Genomic DNA, 14,450 nt, shown 5'->3' with positions numbered 1-14,450 from the left:
TCAATTCAAAGATTTCTCGTTTTTTTTGCCTAGATTAACTTTATTTTATAAAAATCCTTTTGTTAACAATTTGTCTTTTTTATCTTCTATATTTACGTCTATTTCAGGGAAGATTGTATGATAAGGATTCACAAAATGTTGCGCACTGGTAAATTGGAACATGCCGTTGCATTAATGCGTGCTGCCAGGTAAGTTTAATACTATATTTCTATCAAGTACAGTAACATCCCCTTCACCACTCACTCATACATAAGGAAAATATTGTATTGAAATCTATTGATAGAAAAGTGTGTGTGTGTTGAGTAAAAGGAAAACACTGGTTTTAAATTTCCTTTTAAAAACACTCGCTAATGTGTTTTTTTCAACTGAAATGTATTTTTGATTACACTTTAATAACGAAAGTGTTTATATGCTTTTTAGCTCAAAGAATTGTTAAAAGTTATATGGATAAAAAATTGAGTTTATATGAGATATGTTTACAAATATACAAAAAGACATTTTTTTGAAAGGAAACTAAAAGATTAAAGGTCTTAAATTTCAATCATATTAGATTGCTAAATCTTTTATTTAGATTATTTTTTAAAAATACAAAGTATCCTTTAGTTGCCTATAGCAATCAAAACAAGTGAGAGTGTTATATTCGGCTGTGCCGAATCTCATATACCCACCATCAAACCGTATGCCTTAAAAAGATATTACTCATCAAATTAACTGATGAGGACCTTATATGAGAGATAGAGTTAATAATTGACCGTTTTTCATAAACAAATTTTAGACCAATTTTGGTTCATACAAAACATCTTTTCATCGAATATCACTTCCCGACACTTTCCGCATGAAATTGGGTTGGAAGATGATTTATGTTCCTATAAATGTTTTTTATATAAAATTTCATAACTGTTCACGTATTTTTAAGTCAGCAAAGATCGTTAAAGTAATTTTCTTATGGACCGATCCTCAATACATTTGATGAATAGGTTTTAACTCGTATAAAAAATATGTGTGTGTGTCGAATTTCATCGCTTTTCTGTATTCTGTATTTTTAAGCCAGTAATTATCGTTTAAGTAATTTTTTGAAGGGCACCTTATATGTGGTCAATTATGGACCGATCCATATAAAGTTTGATAGAGAGATTTTTGTATCATTGAAACTTATGTGTGTCGAATTTCATCACTATACTCGTATTTTTAAGCCAATAATGAGCGTTAAAGTCATATTCTGAAGGGTACCTTATATAGGGGTAGGGTCAATTATGGACTGATCAACATACAATTAGGTAGAGAAGTTTTTGATAATAAGAGACTTATGTCAAATTTCATTGTTATACTAGTATTTTTAAGCCAGTAATGAGCGTTAAACAAATTTTCTGAAGGGGCCTTATAAGAGGGTAGGGTCAATTATGGACCGATCCTCATAAAATGGTAGGAAGATTTTGGATCATATGAAACTTTTGTGTGTTAAATTTTATTACTATAATCGTATTTTTAAGCCAGTAATGGGCGCTAAAGTAATTTTCGAAAGGGGACCTTATATGGGGGTAGGGCAATTATGGACCGATCGACATAAAATTTCATTGTTATGTAGTGAATATTTGTGGAAAATTTCAATCCTCTATCTTGCTCCGTTCGGACTCTATCGTGCTTTCAACAGACAGACAGACGGGCGGGCGGACGGACGGACGGACAGACAGACATGGCTAGATCGTCTTAGAATTAAATAAGGACCCAGAATATATATATACTTTTGTGGGTCTATGAAAAATATTTCGATGTGTTACAAACGGAATGACAAAATCAATATACCCCCATCCTTTTTGGTGGTGGGTATAAAAAAGTCTAGAAACATTTTGTTATCTTTAAAATAGGCTTGACTTATGTGTAAAACTTAGTACTTTTTCCCAGACGCAACAATTTTTATTGTTTTTACACAACAGCCATTTTTATCTTTAAAAAACAAAACTAACTCCTTTACTTTATCTCACTTAGATTAACCAAATTAAAACCAACTACCAAGTAACTAATTATGTAAGATTCACCTAAAGTGGGTGTCTACAGTAAAGTTTGCATTAGTTTTATCTAAATCAAGTTTAAATTTAATGCCACATAAATAACTTTAGACACTTTTTTTCTGGACAAAAAAAAAAAAAAAAAAAAAAAAATATATGCTAAAAATAGGATGAAACTACAAAAGAAACTAGTGGTTAAATTTAGAAAGAATACACCATAGAGTAAAAAATGTTAAATATAATTAACACCTACTTGCATGGTATGAGTATAAAGTGATAAAATTAAAATATGTACTACAAAGAAAAAGACCCAGACTACTATCCTCCACTAAAACTATTTGTTTTGTCTATATTTTTTTAATTTTATTCTTTTATTCAAAAGAAGTTTTACATAAAAGTGAACATTTGGGAATAAAATGTGCGGACGTTCATTAGGGGTTCTTGGAACCTTTCATATGAATTAAATACAAAAATTCGTATGTCTAAGAAACTATTAGAGCTAAACTCTTGCATCTATGTATATATTTAGATCTAGAGTCCTCAAATTTAGCATGAAGAACTTTGACACTCATGTGAACATGAGAGGTACCATACCCATATTGGTATGGTACCTGATTCCTTAAATTTTATATACATTTGCTATTAAATCATACCAAAAATTCTCAAAATAAGTACTTTTAAAGATAACTTTGACCTCAAAAAGGCTTAAATTAGGTTTTTCGTACTCAAAGGGTCGGTACTTGAATAAAGTATTTTGTACTTGGTTTAAAAAAAGCCGTACTGACCATACTTCTGAAACCGCTTGGGATTTCGTTTCAGTTCTCTGTTTCTTAATCAGAAACTGAGTACTTTTCCTTTTGAAAAAAGTACTCTTAATTAGTTTACTCATAGTCTGTATACTTTTCGTATAGAAATCTGCATCTAAGTATTTTTTCTATATAAAAAGTTCGTAGAATTCAATTACTATTCGTTGCACTCAGAATATGTTTACTTTTCCTATAGAAAAAGTACTCTGTCTCTTAAAAATTATAGTGTACTCAATATCTATAAAAAAGCGCTCAGAATCTGATTATTTTTCTTATAGAAGCTTTTAGAATCTGATAACTTTTCTTGCAGAAAAACACACTCAGAATATGGAAAATTTTCTTATAGAAAAGCACTTTGGATCTGTGTTTGGTTTGTGAGTACCTTTTCTATAATTTCTGTGCACTTTTAGTGCAAAATCTGCTTTAAAACATTTTCTTAAAGAACGAAACTATCTTTATTTAACACTTTTTAGGCAATGTTCACATTTTTACCACCTAAAAATTCTCAGTGAGTAATGTAGTCACTTCCACTTCTATATTGCAAAAGAGTAAACTGTTTTATACTCAACACCACTATAGTAAGGTTGTTTGTTGAGCTGATGTTTATAACACCCAGAAAATATTGGTAATACACCCAACTTAAAGTATTGCAATCGGTTCAGAATCACTTTCCGATTCGATTAAGCTATGTTCGACTGTCCGTCCGTTTGTCTTACACGTCTGTGTGTTCTTGTGCGCCCGAAACAGATCGCAATAAGGTCAAGATAATTTGCGGAAATTTGGCACATATACATATGTGCCAAATACTAGGTAATGACTTTCAATTGAAATTACTTACCTAACAACATACTATTCAATGACTATTACATATAGTTTGGATTACATAGAAGTAGTCTAATAAGGTCTTACTAACAATGTGTTATATAAATACTTTATAATTCATTAGTCATCTTGCTAGTGAAGATATAGAAGATGTATACTTTTTTCATGCGATTTACAATGACTACTTTTTCTAATTATTTGTAATCGTTTGTGGTAAGTACTTGCCTCCAATTACTTCACCATGTTGAAATAATGACTTAAAATGCTATTGTGTAAGTAAATTTAAGCATTTTAACCCCTTACATGGTAATGAAAGTTTTCGCTGGGATACTTTTCTCTTCGCCCAATGACGAAGCCAATTGAAAATGGTTGAAATCGGTTTATTATTTTCGTAACCCGTATAGGGCCCTAGGGCTCATAAATGTTTTAAATTTTATAGTACTTAACTTTACAAAAATTGGCACAACTTAGTTTTGTATAAGATTAAGTTGTTATGATCGGGCCTCATTTGACCCTTGACCCATACAAAGTCCCCTTCCGACAATGATTTGAAGGTGCAATAATTCACTTATAAACACTAGTATCTCAATAACTTTAAAGGAAACGTAAACGCTTCTACTAATATATGAAAGGTAGGTCCATATTTACAATAAGCCCCCCTATAATCTCTCTTTCAGAAAATCATTTTTTTCAACAAATTATTATTAAACTATTCGGAATTAAGACAAAAAACAGTTTTATTATTAAAATGTTTACAGACATGTAGAGGGTATCATATGGTCGACCATGCCCGATTATACATTCTTACTTGTTTATATATAAAAAGTAGTTTAAACATAAAAAGAGAACAAGTCTAAAAAAATTGTGGGCGAAAAAAAAAAACACAAGAATACAAGAGTGGATCACAATATAATGCAAAGTAACAAAAGTATAATACAACAATAGAAGTGAATAGAAAAGGTGGACATTGTTTTTTAAAGGTAGAATTTTAAATTGTGTTCTGAGTAACAAAATTTAACAGCAAAAACGAATTTCGTAAAAGCTACATTTGTTAAAATTTAAAATAGATTTTTATTTTTTTTTTTACAAAAATTTTAGTTTTCATTAAAAAAAACACAAGAGATCACATATTAACGCACTATTTTAAGTGTTCGGGGAACTATTTTGTCGGTTATAACTGAAACTTCAATGCTGTTATTCCTGGTTATTAAACACTAAATTATATAATAGCATTAACACAATGTTGATATTTTAATAATTCTTTGTTGTGTTGTATTTTGAAAGAGTTTTAGTTACCGCACAACAGCTTAACAAAAGCCATATCTGTAGCTATGATTATTTGCGTTAGTCTGAAAATCAGCTTAATGTCTTTGTCCATTGTATACGAGCAAAATATTATAGAAATATACATACAAATATAATTTCAATTTAAACATACAACATACCTACATACAAATATATATTTTCCCTGATGTGCAGAAAGAGTAATACGAAAAAAATGTATAAAATGTAGTCAACTTCATCAGGTATCAACTTAAATTTTCCTCTTGTATTTCTCGATGCAACTATACAGACACAAACACACATACGCTTTTATCTTTTGCTATAAATAAAAACTATTTAATATTCCTAGAGGCGCCACAAGTGTTGTGTGTGTTGCAGCGATACCAAGGAAGTAAGCAACCAACAAACCAAACAACCAATCTCTTACTGGCTTTATGAATGTGTTCCAAAGACAAATGCCGTGCGCGCCATAGACCAAAAACAAAACAGAAACAAAAAACCACTTAAAAGCGTGTGGCCATTGTAAAAGTTGTCTGCCACAAGAGCTGAAGTAAGCTCGTCGCTCTTAATGCTCAACAAACAGCTTTTTTAAGACTGTATTTTTTCCTATTATCTACCTTTTTTATACAAAATATTTTGCAGCACCTCTCCTAGCAATGTGTTTTTTTGTTGGCCACTAGGAACAAAAAAAAGTCCTGTTGTCGGAAACGATAAAATAGAGTTAATGTTGATACATATAAACTACTCATGCACTCACTTTTTATTTGGTATTTTTTAACATACAAATATTTTTCCACATTAAAAATGCCATCTTTTAAAAAAATAAACTTTAAATAGTGAAAGGTACGAAAATGTAGGAGTCTGGCTCTGTCTATAGGTGCAACGTAAAGTTCATTTATTATGCAAAATAATACCTCTACATTTTTCTTTGCCTTCATGTCCTTGTACTTTACAGAATTTTTCAATACATACTCATAAATAAGGTTTACTTTATTTTTTTGTTATTTTAAGAACTTTAAAGCTTTAAAAGCTAGGAAAATGTTTTAAGCAAAAGTAGTTAGATTTTGAGTACATTTGTCATAAAATAAATTACTCAGTACTCAGTCTGAGTACATTTGCCGTAGAAAAACTTGGTCAGATCCAACATTTTCCAAAGAATGTCAGGATCTGAGTACTTTTTCCATAGAAAAAGTGTTCGAAATCTGAGTACTATTTCAATAGGAAAAGTGGTCGGAATCTGGTCATAATTTAGAGTACTTTTTCCATAGAAAAAGTAGTCAGAATTTGACTACTTTTTTCATACTTAGATCTGACAGAATCTGAGTATTTAAACAAATGTACATAGTTAGAATCTGAGTACTTTTTCAAATATGAGTACTTTATCTCTAGGAAAAGTCGGAATCGAAGAACTTTTTTCATAGAAAAAGTAGTCAGAATTTGAGTAAGATTTATCATAAATAATTGGTTAGAATCTGGTTACTTTTTTCATAAAAAAGTAGTCAAGATCTGAGTACTTAATAGAAAAAGCAAGAATGTTTTTTAAAGAAAAAATTGTCAGAATGTAATTACATACACTTTTCATAGAAAAAGTAGTCAGGATTGGAGTTCTTTTTTATAAAGTATTCAGAATCGGAGTACTCTTTCATAGAAAAAGTCGTGAGAATCTTAGTACTTTTCAATGGGAAAAGTAGTCAGAATCCGAGTAATTATTTCGTAAAAAATCCGAGTACGCAGAAAAGTAGTAAGAGTAGGATTTCATAAAACATTTTTCTGAATCTGAATATTTGTTTCATAGTCAAAGTAGTCAGAATCAGAGTATTTTTTTCAAAGAAAAAATAATCAGAACAAGTATTTTTTTTTTTCATAGAAAAAGTAGTTAGGGTCGGAGTACATTTTTCATAGAAAAACTATTCTGAATTTGAGAAATAGTCCTAATGTGAGTACTTGTTTAATACACTGAAAATAATACATGCTACGTCAAAAATATCAGTAACACCACAAGATTTTTCACATATGTATGTATATAATATGAACAATCAAATTACCAACATAGATCTGTATCGGTCCATAATTGGTCATAGCTCTCATATAAGAAACACTTTCGAAAAACACTTAAATGCACATAAATAATTAAGATACATATAAGGATATCGGAATAATATTCAACATAAATAAGTATGTTTTGTGTATACATATATTACCCTGAAATATATTTTTGGGATCGGTCAATAATTGGTCATAGCTATATATATATATATATATATATGTATATATATATAAGGCTCACTTCCGATAACCACTTAAACGCAGCTATTTCATTACGGAGTGAAGATATCGTTATAAAATTCGTCAGGAATGTGTTTAAACTATCCTGCGAAATTCTTTCCGGATCGGTCCATAATTGGTCATAGCTCTCATATAAGGTCCACTTCCGAAAATTACTTAAATGCAGATAACTTATTTAGAAATAAAGATACTTTAATAATATTTGACATAAATATGTTTTTGGTATAAAAATAAATAAATTTTTTCGGATCGGTCCATAATTGGTCATATATATTTCTTTAATAAATAAAAAAAATGCATGACTTTATTTTGTGTATATATAGATATCATCTAAAAAAAATTTAGTGTCAATACATAATTGGTTATAGCTCTCATATATGGTCCACTTCCTTAAGTCACTTTATTCCATATATTTCATTAATGGACAATTTCGTGCAAAGTGACCCAACTCAAAAAAAATTGTCCAAAGGAGTTCAGATAGCTATTTCCAATTTCCATTTTTTTTTTTTAATTTAAATTTTTTAAACTACCTTTTTTGCTTAGAAGAAAGCTTTAAGGGCTTTATAGTCCTATAATGGGACTATTTTTTAACCCATGAATATGATTTTCAATATTTGGTACTTCATTTCCCCTATTTTTAAAATTGCCGTTTTTGTTGTTTTTATACCCACCATCAAAAAATATGGGGGGTATATTGATTTTGTCATTCCGTTTGTAACACATCGAAATATTGGTCATAGACCCACAGAGGTATATAAATATATTCTGGGTACTTATTAAATTCTAAGACGATCTAGCCATGTTCGTCCGTCTGTCTGTCTGCTGAAGCAGAGGGTTGAAATTTTCCACAAATATTTTCTATAGGTAAGGTTTGTTTGGTATTGAAAATATCGGTCCATGTTTTCGGATAGCTCCCATACAAGTAGACCCTCGAACAAGAGCTTTAACGGGCATATCTGTTTTAAAAGTACGAGTATAGCGATGAAATTCGACATAAATAAATTTCATATAAGCCAAAATCTCCCTACAAAATATTATGAGGATCGGTCCATAATTGACCCTACCACCCATATAAGGTCCCCTTCTTCAGAAAATGGCTATAACGTTCATTATTTAAGATTAGTCATAACCGAATATAGCACTCTAACTTGGCTTACCTCTAGTCTGTTTTAAAACGGAGAGGCATTAGTGATTTGAGTACTTATGCAAATGTCTTGTAAAATTTAATCTAAATTTAATGTTTTTCTTTAAAAAACTTTAAAACTTTTGTAACACCTTTTAAATTTGTGATATATTTGTCGAGTTTTTCTTACAGTGTAAGCCCCTCTTAGCAATATGTATATGAGTGAATACATAGCAAGGTTTTGTATATATTTGATCTAATTTTTTTTTACTTGTTTCTAAATGTTTTTACAATTTTATAGTTTATTTAAAAGTTAGTGAAATAAAAAACTAAACAAATACTACTATAGTTTTTAGGATTTTATATACATAGTTTGTTTTACATTTTTCGCATGTACTTCACTTTACAATTTCAAGTTGTCCAGTAGTCTGTATTGTACTATTTGGTTGCTGTTTTTTTTTTAGGGGATTTAGTTTATTGAAATGCAACATAATTCTTTTTGCCTCATGCTAACAACTTGTTTTTCCTTTTTGACCATAAGGGATAAAGATGTACGTGTTTTGTGTGAATTTTTTGGCCAATAAATAAATTTTGTTTGTTTTATCTTTTGGGTATTTAAAAATTGTACTGTATTTGAATATATTTACAAAATTCATAATCACCCACTGTCTAGACATTTAAGTCTCACAATTTTTTTTTATTTTCTATTTAAATTTCTTTCATTTTTGATTATAAAGTTGGTTGTTTTTTTTTTATTGTTACGAATTCATTGAAAACATCTGGGATTGTGTTTCCGAGTAAATGAATGAATGATGATAAAGATGAAGATGACACCCTTGCCATGAGTTAATAGCAGACTGTTATAACAGTTCAAGGCAAAAATGTTTTCTTGAAATATTTTGTAGAATTACTGGTGAAATAAGGATTTGTTTAAGTTGTCATATGTTTATTTTATAAAAACAAATATGTTCAATTCACAATCAAGTTGTATATTGTACCTACTAGAGTGTAGTAACAGTGATTGTGAACAGATCTTTGCAGCAAGTCATAAGTTTATGTTTTCAATGAAAAAAAAAAAAAAAAACAATCAAAACAAATGTACATAACAATGTCAAAAGATAAGAAAATCAAAAAAATATTAAATTAATTAAACATGCGAAATAAACCAAATTAATTTCTTTGAATTTTCAATGCTTTTATATTCTTTATTCCACATTTTAAACTAATAAATAAACAGTTTTTAATAAAATTTTAGTTTTTTTGTTTTGGTAAACAGCTGTTTGTTTTTGATTTCAGTGTTACCACTTTATCGTTTTTTATGCTAAAATCGTTTGAATTTTTTGTTTATATGTCGAAATAAACAATCGGCAACACTAAACTTTCTTACAACATTCGAAAAACATATGAAAAATTGTCGTAGGAGTTGTATAGTGCTTTTGCATAGAAAATACCAACAACATTGTTATGACTATTGTAGCAGCTGCTGACATACAACGCATACAACGCTACAACATCGATTGTGAATTGAACAATAGATTTGAAAAGTGGAGTGTGGAGGGGTGTTATACGAAAAATCTCACTAACAAATTATCAAATGGAAATAAAATATTAAAAATGCCTAAGTTGTGTAAATATAACTATGCAACGATTATGGATTCTAAGTAAGGGCTTGAGGCATAATGATTACATTAAGTGATTGATTATAGGTTCAATTGCAAATTACATGTAATAGGAATTTGTTTTCTTTTGCAATTACAATTTCTTGTGTTGTGTAATCTTTTGTAATCTTTTGCAATTACAATTTCTTGTGCTGTGTAATTAACAGGCTTAAGAGATAATGATTACAATTACATTTGAAGTAATTGTATTTAAAGCTTTTCCAATTACAACTACGAGTAATTGAAATTTTACCAATTACAATTATTTGTAATTGTAATATAAGTTTTGCCAATAACAATTTCTTGTAATTGAAGAATTTCGAGTTTTTTTCCTTATAACTCCATGTAATTGTTATTAGTAAACATAAATTACAAGTATTTGTAATGATAAACCTCAATTAATATTACAAGTATATGTAATTAGCAAAACTTCTATTATAATTACAAGTATCTGTAATTGGTTTCAATTAAAAGTAATTGTAAATGATTACAATTACAAATAATTGTAATTAGTTACTTTTCAATTACACATTACAAGTAATTGTAACTATCCATGTAATGAATTATTTTATGCAGTTATCCCCTTACAATTAAGCCATAAATAATTGCAATTACTTGTAATTTTTTTGTAATTGTAATTAAGAAAAAACTCAATTACTTTTGAATTATTCAAAAATGTAATGGTAATGATTGAAAAGTAATTATAATATAAAACTCTATGAAAAACATTAAAGCAGAGCAGAGAGGTTTAACTTCAATTACAATTACTTTAAATGTAATGTAATTGGCTTCTCCCAACACTGTTTTCAAATTACAGGTTCCGCCTAATATTTTTAGTCGAAATGTTCTTCAAATTCTTTGTGCTTAATACAACAAAAAAATTAATAAATTATTTATTTAAAATCTTAATGATAATAAGAAAATAATTCTTTATAACAACAAAATGCCCACATCCTTATCAGTGGTGAGAAAAACGCAAATCGTAATTTCATGCCTTGAAAAACTTTATTTATTTCATTTTCATTCTTAACTTTTGATTAACTTATATGCCGTTAAAATGTGGAAATTACCTGCTCCTTTTTTATTGTTACTTTTTCTTTATTTTCATTCTACTAAATGTATCTTTTGTCTGAAAAAAAAACCAAAAAAAATTATAATAAAAAGTTTAGAAAAATACTTCCCTAAAAAAGTAAACTTTTTACATAAATAAAATTCGCAACACTGTGAAATTAAACTATACAATAAAAGAAACAACAACAATCTTGCTAGAAGTAAGAAAAATGTAATTGCTGTAAAAATACAATTAAAAAGTAACAAAAGAAATGGCAGAAAAAATAGAAGGTGGTTTAAAAGAAAGAAAAAAAAAATAAAATTATCAACATTAAATTTAAAATAATTTATGAAATTTAAAATTAAAAATCAACTAAAAAACAAATAGTGAAATTTACCCATCGGTAATTAATAATTGTGACTAACACAAGATAAGTGTACTAAATACAAAATTTCACTCACTCATTTAGTTACTAACCCCCATTATCAAATGAAGTCCTTTCATTTACACATTCCTCTTTGCACGGAAAATGTCCTTCTGGTGATTATGGTTTTGCGCGGTGAATGCACAACAACAACAACAACAACAAAAACTAAAATTATAAAAATAAAAGTGAAATTGTGTGGAAAATTAAGTGGGTACATTGAATGAATGTCGAAATACCGAGCAAAAAGAGACAAACAAAAGAAAAAAGCAGCAACTGGGAAAACATAATTTTACTTTTAAATTAAATTTAAATTCATCTAATTAAACTCTCATTAAATATGAGTATGAGAAAAATCCGCCAACATTAATTTAAAACATGTAAACAATTATTTTTTTTTAATAATAACAAAAATTGCAATGAAAATTAAAACTTCTATTTAACGAAAAATTATATACTACGAAATTTCCATAGATACAGAAGAGTTGAAAAAATGTCCAACACGAATTTTTTTAAAAGTTTTGATTTGTGATAGATAGATACTTTTAACTAGACTAGACTATAGACTAGACTATAGCCTAGACTATAGACTAGGCTATAGACTAGACTATAGACTAGACTATAGACTAGACTATAGACTAGACTATAGACTAGACTATAGACTAGACTATAGACTAGACTATATATATAGACTAGACTATAGACTAGACTATTGACTAGACTATAGACTAGACTATAGACTAGACTATAGACTAGACTAGACTAGACTATAGACTAGACTATAGACTAGACTATAGACTAGACTATAGACTAGACTATAGACTAGACTAGACTAGACTATAGACTAGACTAGACTAGACTATAGACGAGACTAGACTAGACTATAGACTAGACTATAGACTAGACTATAGACTAGACTATAGACTAGACTATAGACTAGACTATAGACTAGACTATAGACTAGACTATAGACTAGACTATAGACTAGACTATAGACTAGACTATAGACTAGACTATAGACTAGACTGTATACTAGACTATAGACTAGACTATAGACTAGACTAGACTATAGACTAGACTAGACTATAGACTATAGACTATAGACTAGACTAGACTATAGACTAGACTAGACTATAGACTAGACTATAGACTAGACTACTATAGACTAGACTAGACTATAGACTAGACTATAGACTAGACTATAGACTAGACTATAGACTAGACTATAGACTAGACTAGATAGACTAGACTAGATAGACTAGACTATAGACTAGACTATAGACTAGACTATAGACTAGACTATAGACTAGACTATAGACTAGACTATAGACTAGACTATAGACTAGACTATAGACTAGACTATAGACTAGACTATAGACTAGACTATAGACTAGACTATAGACTAGACTATAGACTAGACTATAGACTAGACTATAGACTAGACTATAGACTAGACTATAGACTAGACTATAGACTAGACTATAGACTAGACTATAGACTAGACTATAGACTAGACTATAGACTAGACTATAGACTAGACTATAGACTAGACTATAGACTAGACTATAGACTAGACTATAGACTAGACTATAGACTAGACTATAGACTAGACTATAGACTAGACTATAGACTAGACTAGACTAGACTATAGACTAGACTATAGACTAGACTATAGACTAGACTATAGACTAGACTATAGACTAGACTATAGACTAGACTATAGACTAGACTATAGACTAGACTATAGACTAGACTATAGACTAGACTATAGACTAGACTATAGACTAGACTATAGACTAGACTATAGACTAGACTATAGACTAGACTATAGACTAGACTATAGACTAGACTATAGACTAGACTATAGACTAGACTATAGACTAGACTATAGACTAGACTATAGACTAGACTATACTATACTATACTATACTATACTATACTATACTATACTATACTATACTATACTGGGAGACGAGACGGACGAGACGAGACGAGACGAGACGAGACGAGACGAGACGAGAGAGACGAGACGAGAAGAGACGAGACGAGACGAGACGAGACGAGACGAGACGAGACGAGACGAGAGAGACGAGACGAGACGAGACGAGACGAGACGAGAAGAGACGAGACGAGAGAGACGAGACGGAGAAGACGAGGACGAGCGAGACGAGACGGACGAGACGAGAAGAGAGCGAGACGAGACGAACGAAAGACGAGATAGACGAGACGTATACAGATAACGAGATATACTAGAGATAGATATACTATACGAGACTATACTATACTATACTATACTATACTATACTAATATACTATACTATACTATACGAGACTATACTATACTATACTATACTATACTATACTATTTTATTTATTTATTTATTATTATTCAATAGTTTTTTAAGCCCTTAAGGGCCAATAAACCGGTACAACATATATGGCATACAATTTAAGATCTTAAAGATAATATTTTATATATGTATTTAATTAAAACTCAAAACAATATGAAGAAAAGAAGAAAATAAAAATTAAATTAAAACCCCCCTATTGCACAAATGTTAAAGGTCAAACACAAATACAGTATTCAAATATTTGGGCATCAAAAGATAGCAGTCAAAAATAATAGTTGTAATAAATTTATAAATTTGTCATTGCAACATTCTTAAACTTTTTTATGGAATATGAAAATTTTCTGTCAGCATACGGTATTGTAGAGTTCCATAGGCCAATAGATCTCACAACAAATGACCTCTTCATAATCAACGTATTATAACGCGGAGGAACTAATGCATGTGTTCGTGAAGACGTACCAATTTGAAACAAATTTCTCAAGTAAGGCGGACAGCCCGTTTTCATGATTTTATATAGTTGAAGTAACAATCTTATATTAACAAAACCTTGAAAATTACAGCCAAAGAGTGATATAACGTAAGATGTAATTCTCGTTCGATATCTAAGACCATATATATACCTAACTATTCTGTTAAAGC

The 14,450-nt window shown here is 29.5% G+C and overlaps 1 protein-coding gene across 1 annotated transcript in view; it reads left to right on the top strand.

Moving 5' to 3' along the window:
* LOC119602655 (protein timeless homolog) overlaps positions 1 to 188 on the top strand; it is a gene marked incomplete at its 3' end in the record, with an annotated part of 81,194 nt that extends 81,006 nt beyond the window's left edge. The window contains exon 10 of the mRNA XM_037954283.1: positions 108 to 188. Coding sequence (XP_037810211.1) covers positions 108 to 188 — 81 coding nt within the window. The remainder of the gene's footprint in view (positions 1 to 107) is intronic.
* Positions 189 to 14,450: the final 14,262 nt, after the last annotated feature.

Source organism: Lucilia sericata, unplaced genomic scaffold (genome assembly GCF_015586225.1).
Source record: "Lucilia sericata isolate MDLA Ls3-8-SP2 unplaced genomic scaffold, ASM1558622v1 Contig000248F_arrow, whole genome shotgun sequence".
Taxonomy (NCBI): Eukaryota; Metazoa; Arthropoda; class Insecta; order Diptera; family Calliphoridae; genus Lucilia; species Lucilia sericata.
The sequence above is the reverse complement of the archived record's forward strand: the minus strand, read 5'-3'. Positions and strand labels throughout refer to the sequence as shown.